General features: G+C 39.1%; 1 protein-coding gene across 5 annotated transcripts in view; it reads right to left on the reverse strand.

Moving 5' to 3' along the window:
* The window catches only part of ZFAND4 (zinc finger AN1-type containing 4), a 61,130-nt gene extending 52,132 nt beyond the window's left edge, over positions 1 to 8,998 (reverse strand). Inside the window, exons 1-2 of one of the 5 annotated variants that reach the window (XM_031460946.2) lie at positions 8,871 to 8,998; positions 796 to 1,096 (exon numbers count right to left, since the gene is read on the reverse strand). In XM_031460946.2, coding sequence (XP_031316806.1) covers positions 796 to 1,057 — 262 coding nt within the window. In that variant the 5' untranslated portion in view covers positions 1,058 to 1,096; positions 8,871 to 8,998. The other 4 variants (XM_010985294.3, XM_064487935.1, XM_031460947.2 and 1 more) reach the window with 4 other exon arrangements.
* Between the last annotated feature and the right edge of the window lie 1,916 nt (positions 8,999 to 10,914).

A 10,914-nucleotide genomic window follows, 5' to 3' on the forward strand; every position in this document is an offset into this window, starting at 1 on the left:
ATTTCCAAATATGCAGATAAAGAAAATCTTCCACAAACATTCAGATTCCAGAATGCACCATGTGTAGAAGATACGGGTCAGCTAGGCTAAAGCTGAAGGGGATCTCTAACATGAATTTTTCCCACATCTCTCAGCATGTTTCCCAGAGCTGGTTTCAAATTAAATACTGCTTGCATTGTAAACCCCACCCATCAAAAAGAACCCTGCCAATTACAAAGAAAAGACCAATTTTAACACAAAGTAATTTATAACACTTTCCACAAATAAACAAACCACAAAAGAGGTATTATACAATATTCAGTATCTCTGCTATACTGAGGAAACTTCAAATCTGTGTAAATGAGAGCCAAAAACGCTTCTCAATAAATCTCCTTTAAAAAAAGAAAAGGATTCACAAAACACTGTAGAAAGCAAACAAGGTCACTAAAAGGGAATTTGATTATTATTTCCCATTAAAAGTAAGTGTAAGATAGTTATGGCAGAATACACACATCATCATAATCTGTTGAAAAACTTCTAAAATATTATTCCACACCATTAACATGATGCCAGAGATTTGCTTCAAAGGAATCTGGTAGAAAGGGAACAGGGTGAAGGAAGTGCAGGAATCAAAATAAGACAGTTCATGAACTGATACCTGTTGAAGCTGAGTAGGGGGTTTTATGGGTTCATTTTCTAATTCTTCTAATTCCATGTATGATTGACATTTCTCCATAAGGAAAGCTAAAAAGTTATTATACACTCGTGATGAACAAATTTAATCCTCATATTCCAAAAATAAAGAAAGACTAGTACCTTCCAATCTTTGAATTTTTGCTTTCACAGAAATAACGGCTTCAAAGGGTGAAACTCTCAGCTCAAAACATGTTCCAGTCAATGTTTCAATGAAGAGCTCCATTGCATCATAGAAAGGAAGTTTATAGTAAAATGGTCCCACGTTATCTTCATTGAAGAATGGAGGATCTTTTCTGTTATCCATTACTTTGACTTTTCTAATTCCTCTGGAATATGTTGTAGGCAACTGTATTCCAGTTCTAGCCAAATCAGCTTTGAACATTGGTAATATATATCGTTGTTCATGTTTTGAGCTTTGTACCTAGAAAACAAGAATAATTTTTTTTTAAAAGCCTATCTGAAAGTCTCTTTTCCCCATAAAGATTTTCTGAACAACTCTGGCCCATATAAATCTTCCAAACAGCCTAGAACCCATTTTAATGCTTGCCATGTCTAATCCTGAACTTTTCACATTTGTCTCTGAAATCACTCTCCCAATTAGACTGTCAAGATTATTAAGAACAGGTATATTTGTGCTATTTTTCTGTATCTCACCAGAACTCTGGACAGTTACTTACATATACTACATGCTCAACAAATATTTGTTTTGTTCTTAATGATATTTAAACCAATGAACTCACCATGCAGGTGTAGCTTTTTAAGACTATGAAAAAGTTATGCATATCCTTTCTTAAAACACGTAAATTATGTTTCATAATCCATACAAAGTATAATGTTGTAGCCACTGTACATCTGAATCACACTGAATAAAAGGAATAGCAATCATCTTAATAGATTCCTTTAAAGTAGGACTCACTAGTTAATCAATGAGCATTTAAGTTCCCAGAAGTCATCTATCAGTATAGCATCGAGATGAGATTGATATCTGTAACAGACATTACACACAATCTCTATTCCTCTAAAAGGAATAATCATATTGATAAATTTCCATTAATCAGTGAGAACTTTGCAAAGGGGGTGGGGAGTCTTTAATTTAAACTAAAAGGACAAATGATACACATTATTCCTGGAAAGGAAAGTATATCTTTTTAATATTTTACTGAGATATGATTTACACACCATAAAAGTTACCCATTTATAGTGTAAGATCTACTGGGTATTAATATGTTCACAAAATAGTACAATCATCACAACCATTTTTAGAACAGTTTCATCAATCCAAACAAGGAATCTCATACTCTTTAGACATACTCCTAAATTCTCCCTTTCTTTCTCAGACCAAGGCAATCACTAATCTACTTCCTGACTCTATAATTTTGCCTATTCTGGACAATTCACACAAGCAGAATGATACAATATGTAATCTCTTGTGACTGGCTTCTTTCATTTAGCACAATGTATTCGAAGTTCATTCACTTTCTAGGATGAATCAGTATTTCATTCTTCTTTATTGCTGAGTAATATTCCACTGTATGAATATACCACAGGTTATTTATTTACCCAGTCATCAGTTGATGGGCATTCTGGGTTGTTCCCAATTTTTGGCTATTATGAATAATACTATAAGAACATTTGATAACAACTTTGTGTGTAGACATATGTTTTCCTTTCTCTTCCATATGTATCTAGGAGTGGAACTGCTAGGTTATGTGGTAACCCCATGTTTAGCAACGTGGGACTACCAGTTTTCAAAAATGTTTTGAACCAGTTTACACTCCTACCAACAACGAACAAGGGTTCAGATTTCTTCACACCCTTGCCAATGCATTTTGGTTTTTTGATTAAAGCAATCTAGCGAGTGTGAATTAGTGTCTCGTGGTTGTGATTTGCTTTTCTCTAATGACTAATGATATTGAGCACCTTTTTATGTACTTATTAGTCATTTGTATACCTTCTTTACAAAAAATGTCTATTAAGAAAGTCCATTCAGATCCTTTGTCCATTGAGTTTTTAATGGTTCCTTAATACAAGCCTTTTCACAGATACATGATTTGCAAATATTTTCTCCAATTTTGTAGATTGCCTTTTAACTTTCTTGATGGTGCCCTTTGAAGCACAATAGTTTTTAATTTTAATGAAGACCACTTTGACTATTTTTCTTTTGTTGCTTATGCTTTTGAAGCCATACTTTAAAAGCTTTGCCTAATTCAAGGTAATAAAGATTAACTTGTGTATCTATTGGTAAGAACTGTACAGTTTTAGCCCTTACATTTAGGTCTATACTCTATTTTGAATTTATTTTTGTGCACATTGTGAAATAGGGGTCTAGCTTTATTCTTTTGCAATAACCAGTTGTCTCACACCATTTATTAGAAAGATTGTTTTATCTCCATTGAATTATTTTGATGCCCTTGTTGAAAACCAATTGACCAAAAATGTGAGGGCTTACTTCCGGTCCCTTGATTCTGTTCCATTGATCTACATGTCTATCCTTATGCCAGTAGCACATTGTCTCTGTAGATTTGTAGTTAAGTTTTGAGATCAGGAAGTGTGAGTCCTCTAATTTGTTCTTCTCTTCCAAGACTGTTGGCTATTCTGGGTCCTTTGAATTTCCATATGAATCATAGGATCAGCTTGTCTGTTTTGAAAAAACACTACTTGGGATTTTGATAAGGACTGTGGTGAGTCTGCAGTTTAATTTGGAGAGTATTACCATATTAACAATATTAAGTCTTTCTAATCCATCAACATGGATATATTTTTTATTTATAACTTCTTTAATTGCTTTCAACAATGTTTTATAATTTTCAGATTACATGTTTTGCATTTTAAAAAATTCCTAAGAATTTTGTTCTTTCTGATGCTACTATAAATTGTTCTTAGTTTCATTATCAGATTGTTTATTCCTAGTGTTTATAAATACAATTGTTTTTAATATATTGATCTTGTACACTAAATCCTTGCTGAACTTCTTTACTAGTTCTAGATTTTTTAGTCAATTTCTTAGGATTTTCGACATATAAGATCATGTCAACTACAAATACAAATTTTTACTTCTTCTTCTCCAATCTAGATGCTCTTTATTTTCTTTTCTTACCTAATTGCCCTGCCTAGAATCTCCAACACAAGGCTGAATAAAAGTGGTTAAAAGCAAACACTATTGTCTTTTTCCTGATTGTAGAGAAAAACATTCAGTCTTTCACCATAAGGTATGATTTTAGCTGTGGGGTTTTCATAGACAACATTTATCAGATTAAGAATGTTCCCTTCTATTCCTTTTTTGTTTAGCTGTATTTTTTTTTATCATGGTGTTGAGTTTTGTCAAATGCTTTTCTTTCCATTGTCTATTGAGATGATAATGTGGGTTTTACCTCTAATTCTATTAATATGGTGTATTATATTGACTGATTTTTTAGTATGTTGAAACAATCTTGCATTACTGGGATAAATCTATTTGTACATGGTTTATAATCCTTTATATATGTTGCTAAATTTGGTTTGTTAATATTTTTTGAAGTTTTTTTTTTAATCCATAGAGCTACTGATCTAGTTTTCTTTATCTGTCTGTCTGGTTTGACATCAGTGTAATATTGGCCTCATAAGGTAAGTTGGGAAGTAATCCCTAAAGGTAGGTAAATTCTTCACGGTATTTCAGAATAGGTAAAGCCTCAGAGTGGGAGGAAAATATCTGTATGGCTTGGTGAACAGCAGCTGAACATTAGGGAAGTGCAAGAATCAAGAAGAAAACAGATGATACATTTTTACTTTTTTTTTTTTTGCCAAAGGATATGAGATGAAATCACTACAATTTTCATAACAATATGTTCAAAGGAGCAGTTTTTTTTAAATTGTAGTTCGATTAACAACCTACATCTCCATTCTACAGACATGATTTCTATAGGCATCTGAAATCTGGATACTAGACAGACATCTGAAATCCCACATATCCAAAACCAATCATCTTTCCTACAAACTTCCTTCTTATCCTACAGTCCTATCTTGGTAAAGAGTACCAACACTAATCTAGTCACTCAAGCCAGAAATCTAGGAACCATTTTAGATTTTCCCTCTATCCCCAAGGTATCTAGAAGTGATCAGTCCTAACAGTACAACATATTATTTCTGTCATCTGTCCCTCTGTCCATCCACACTGATTAGGATTTAGTTCAGGCTTTCATTAGTTCTCCATTGAGCAATTTCGGTAGCTTTGATATAATCCCTGACTCCTGTCCTTCACTCTTCCAATCCATTCTCTAGGATGGCAACAGTTACCTTTTTTAGAACAAGAAAGTTTAACAAAAACTAGATTAGGGTATCATATCACATAGTTTAAAAATTATTTTACTGTCAATTATCTATGTTTAAGCAAGAGGAGAGGTCACACAAAGTTCTAAAATTATTCCGTATTTGACTTTAGAACGCATTACAGCGAAACCACCATTTCAGACAAAATGAGAGAAATGAATCCAAGTTAGTCTAAAGCATGGGGGTTTTTTCCTTTTAAATAGACTACATTTTAGAGCAGTTTTAGGTTCACAGCAAAATTGAGCAGAAAGTACAGTCCTCATATACTCCCTGCCTCCACATATGCACAGCCTCTCCCAATATCAACATCCTACACCACAGTGGTATATTTGTTACAATTGACAAACCTACATTGACACATCATTATCACTCAAAGTTCATAGTTCACATTAGTGTTCATTATTGGTGTTGTACATTCACTAATTTGCACAAACGTACAATAACATGTACTCACCAATATAGTAACACAGAGTAGTTTCACTGCCCTAAAAATCCTCTGTGCTTTGCCCATTCATCCCTCTCTCCTACCAGTAGCAACCACTGATCTACCAACCTTTTACCACTGCCACAGTTCTGCCTTTTCTAGAATGTCGTACAGTTGGAATGTTGCCTTTTCAGATTGGCTTCTTTCATTCAGTAATATGCATTTAAGTTTCCTGCATGTTTTCTCATGGATTTGTACAGCTCATTTCTTTATAGCACTGAATAATATTCCACTGTTTTGACTGCACCACAGTTTATTTATCCATTCACCTACTGAAGGACAGGTCTTGGATGAGTATAAGTTTTGGTAATTATAAATAAAGCCACTACAAGCATCTGTGTGTAGGCTTTTGTGTGGACATAAGTTTTCTAATCCTGGGGGTAAATACCAATGAGCAAAACTGCAGGATCTTATGGTAATAGTGTTTAGTTTCGCAAGAAACTGCTGAAGTATCTTCCAAAGTGGCTGTACCATTTTGCATTTTCACCATCAATGAATGAGATTTCCTGTTGCTCTACATCCTCACCATCAAACATTTGATGTTTGCCATTCTAATAAGCACGTAGTGGTATCTCATTGTTTTAACTTGCATTTCCCTAACGACACTGAATGTGGAGCAGTTATCTTTTTTAAATATAGAACCGATCATGTAATTTCTTAGCTCAAGGCCCCCAGTGACTTCCCACTGTCTATAGAATAAAATTACGACTCCTTAGAAAGGCTCCTAAGACCATGCATCTCACCTTCCAGCCCCATTTTATTTATACACATACCTCATCCCATCCTGCAACATCTCTGGTACTTTCATCCCCTAATCACTTTCACCTGCAGCTTCAGAACTCGGCTGCTCTATCGTTGCTCCTACTTTGCTCTGCTCACCACCATTCCCACACTTGGCTATCAGGTGCACCTAACCATCTTTCAAGATGCAACTCAAATAGCAACTATTCCACAAAGCCTTTTATGGTTATTCTCATTTGCACCCAATCTCCATCCTGTATTTCAGCCATGACAATCAATTTCATTTTTAACGTGGCTTTCATACTCTACTATGAAAGAACTGCTACTTGAGGGAAGGGCAACATCTGATTTACCGTCCTGTCACCTGCCACAGTGTTTTGTACATATTGGTACTTAAAGGCTTGTTCAATGAAAGAGTGAATAATATTCACTATCTCAAATGATTCTTAGAGCAAACCCGTGATACAGGTAAGGTGTTACTCTGTTTTAGAGATTAAGAAATGTTTGGTTACACTGCAAGTTTGTTTGGAGGTATGTTGGTTTCCCATGGGAACCATTTTATTATTCACTCCAAACTAACTCCATCGAAGTTTGCTCAACTCTTAATAACACATACACACACATACAGAGATTTCTGCCACGGTGAATTTTTATAAGACCAACTAATTAATTAGGGAACCTGAATCGCACTGTGCAGACTGCTAATGGCCCTGAAGAGATGGCAACACAGGAAGAAAAATTGTTGCTGGCAGCACTGCTGCTTTGAATGCTGTTACACTTTTTATCAAAATAAGGAGTAATAAAAATAATAACACAAAGTAATGTGCTAATAATACTGCTGGTGAAAGTGGTAAAAAAAAAAAACCATTACTTTAAAGTAAAAGCCAAATAAATGGCTGTATTGCTCAGGTTTTGTTCCTTGTATCTTTAATACATTGAAATGACTGCAGGTAACGCCTAATCCCTTTTCCCACTTCACAGGAACAACTGCTTTTTAAATACAATTCTGGATAAACATGTGGATTCTTAAGAACATACTTATGCTGTATCAAATAAGAATGTACTACAGAATTACCAGTGTCTGTTCCCCCAAAGCCAACAGCACTCCTATCTACATAGTAGGAGCTCTAGCAACAGAGGTCAGGAGTCAGGAATGCTGAAATAAATGTTACAGAAATAAAGGCATGGGGGACTAGTGCCTGCCCAAGGAATTTAGAGACAGAAGATATAAGAAGCATTTCTTTCACCACAGTACCCTTCAACAGCAATACCCTGAATATAATAAACAAGTTGTGGGGGATGGTAACATAAAGACAGGTTTGGAAATCCTTCATCTACAATGAGAATGGATAAAGTAACTATGGGCTAAAAGACAAAAAGCAACCTAGTACAGCACTAACGGCACTGACCACTCACCATTAATTTGGGCCCAAATCAATGGAATTAATATTCAATTTCCAAAAAGAAGCAAGACTTGGTAACCAAATTCAAAATCAAAATGTATTGTTCTAGGAAACAATTGCACTGCTCCTCAGCAGGAGAAATCACTGTAACAGAGGACAAATGAGGCTATGAAATCTGGTGATGCTAGACTGGAGGACCAGAAGATGACAGGAGCAAATGGAAGCTCCAGTAGGCCTAGCCTGCATTAAAAGTGGGGTCTATGGACAGCTTCTGAAAGTTGTGTGTGATCATGCTGGACTGAACATATTATGGAAACTATGATGTTGGAAAACGAGGGGCAAAGAAGAACAGGATGAGAACTATTACAAGGACAGCTAAAAAATACAAAAGGGAGAGGAAAAAAAGAAGGCAGGTCGAGGGAAAAGTACGTCTAGAATTTTTACCAACAATTTAAAAACACATACTTAGCTATTAAGAGTAATGGTGTCAAAAAACATTTCTAAATCAATTCCCAAAACACTTCTCTCATCTCTTTCGAAAAAGTACTTAAGACACAACAACCAAAGATGAAAGAGAAGTCAAAGATTGGTAATGCAATAGCAGTGCTGAATAATTTCAGTGACTCGGAATCCGTTCTAAAGAATATTATCCATATAAGAGCAGTTCTTTTAAACTGTTCCCCCAACATAAAGAGATCCAGCATGTTATGCAGCAAATAAATACACTTTTAATGAACTGCTTTCATTAATGTCTGGCAATATCCCCTATCCCTTGTACTTAAATACAAGCTTCAGAATTATATCCACTACATCAAGCACCTGTACCCTAAACTCTAGCCTGGAATCAATTTTCTAGTGGGACTGGTAAATCCTGCGGACCTACGTCTCCTCGAGCCGTCAACATACAAACACTTGAAGACGGCTGGGTCACCTGCGCAGCCCATGCTCCTCCAGGATAAACTCCGGCCACCAGATGCAAGGGCCTGATCCAAAGGGCAGAGGTCAGGCTCCGCGTCAGAATCCGCGGCTCCGAGTCCCGCACCTGCGGGGCGGGACCGCGCAGCCCAGGTCGCGCTCGCGGAGGGACGCAAAGAGGAGGCTGTGTGCTCGGCGAGGGCGGCCCGCCACGCCGGTCTAGGGGCAGCGGCGGCAGAGGGGGCGCGGCCCGGCTGCCCTGCGCCGGGAGACCGGCGACGGCAGCGCCGCCCGGCTCAGCGGCCCGCGGTCCCGGCCGCCCTCCCCATCCGCCCGCTCGCCCTCACCGGCTCTCGTCCACTCGCTCGCCGGCCCGCAGGCCTGTAGGGAGGCGCGGCCCCGCGAGCGACACCGCGGCCCGCACAGAAGAGCAACGCTCCGCCGCCGCCGCGCCCCCGCCCCCTTGTGACACCGCGTACCAATCGCTCGCCGGCACTCACGTCGCCCTCCAATCAGCGAGGAGGAGGCCAGGGGGCGGGGCCTTGCCGCCGGACGCCAGCGGTTGCTCGGGAGCCCGGGCTTCCTTCGCGTTCGGTGGTGGTTGTCGGTTAAGAGAGGCCCGGATGTTAATCTTTTATTACTAACAGTGGCCACCTGACTAGGGCCGAAGCGGGCAGCCTGGAGACCAGTCGCACAGACTTCTGGGAACGGTGGGGTTGGCCTCTGGCCGGACGAATGTGTGGACAGCACCTGCTCATAGAGGTGCCAGCGTGCTGGGGGAGAGTCCCAGTCGATGGCCTTCCCAGGGCCTGTGCATTTCCAGTGCAGTCCGGGCCGGCCAGCCTGAAGCCGCCCACCCTTCCTGCTCTTCCCTAACGTTTCTGGGCACACCGACCTCATCTGAAATATAGGGCCATTGCCATGCCTGGTTGAAAAAAAGGGCGGAAGCAGACAAGCTCTATAGGTCCTACCCATTTATCCCTCTTCCAATGTACTGAGAATTGATGAGTTGAAACTGAGCGGGTAAAACCCCAGAGTCTGGTATGCCCATCCACTTTTTAATTTTTTTTGCTCTAATTCGCAAACTGCCGAGCTTGGGTGTACACCGTAACAGACAACACACACCTTCCAGCCTGACATGTACCCCACTGCTGCTTTTCTCTTTCCCACAGGCAATCTAAATCCAACCCTTACGGATTTCCAACCTAACTTGCCTACTACACCACTAGGTGAATTACTTAACTGATAATGAACAGTAATCTCACCTCACTGCAGCTTAATTCACCCTCATCTGTGACTCAGAGAAACCGGTCTAAAATGAACTCTAACACCTAATGTCCATCACCTGTCCTTTCTCATGCTCCTCTGAGATCCCCACCCACCAACTTATCTCCATGATTCAAAAAACTAGCACACACTGGGGTTTATGAGGCAGCCCTGGACTTTCATTCATTTTCAGGCTCTGTCGCCCCTGGCTCCTTCTTAAACTCTAATACTGAATAGATTGGAGCCCTTGAAGGACAGAGAGATGATTATCTTTGTATATCATACTCAAAATAGTGCCCGGGGATGGAGTGAATCTTACTGAAATCAAAACCTTAGTTCCTAAAGCTGCCTCCCCTCTTAAGAAGAACTGAGAGAATGAATTTTGGAGTCAGGCGGATGAACTTAAAACCCTGGGTTCCAAAACAGGAAGCTCTGCCCTGGCCAAATCATTCATTCTTGTTAGCATCCACCATTTTTCAAGTGCCAGATAAAACAACTTGCCTACACTCTAAGTGGGAGAACCAGATTTAAATCTAAGTCTCAATACAAAAATCCAAATTTGTTCCACTATTCTTCTCTGCTTCCAAATTTTAGCCTCATTTGTGGAGTGAGGACATTACCTATCTGGTAGTTATTATTACTGAATAAAATAACAGGAAAAGTGCCTACCTTGATCGGACCAGTGAGTGTTAGGTTCCTTACCCCTTTCAAGCCTCTCAAAATAGCAATTTGCGTATTTTCTAACTCTACTGTCTCCTGAATTCCCTGGAATGATGGATTAGCAGATTTGATCGTTCCAAAAGAAAAACATGTTTAACAAATGCTTACTAAGTCAGATCCCACACTGGGCTCAGACACAGAACAGGAAACCCTGCACATAAGTAACCTAAGGGATGGAAGAAGGGTGTACAAAAGGGATGGGGAAAAGGAACTGGCAACTACTAAGCACCCTCTTCTGCTAATGGGTCATTCTCATAGCAGAGCAGGGCAAACAGCTGTACAAAACCTTTGAATATGAGTAATTCCCAATTCAATCTTAGAAGTACCCACGGAAGAAGTCAGTGGCTTCAGAACTGCTGAAGCCAATTGGGACATCTACAAGATTGTGCCATGGTTATAGACTGA

Source organism: Camelus dromedarius, chromosome 8 (genome assembly GCF_036321535.1).
Source record: "Camelus dromedarius isolate mCamDro1 chromosome 8, mCamDro1.pat, whole genome shotgun sequence".
In the NCBI taxonomy this organism is placed as follows: Eukaryota; Metazoa; Chordata; class Mammalia; order Artiodactyla; family Camelidae; genus Camelus; species Camelus dromedarius.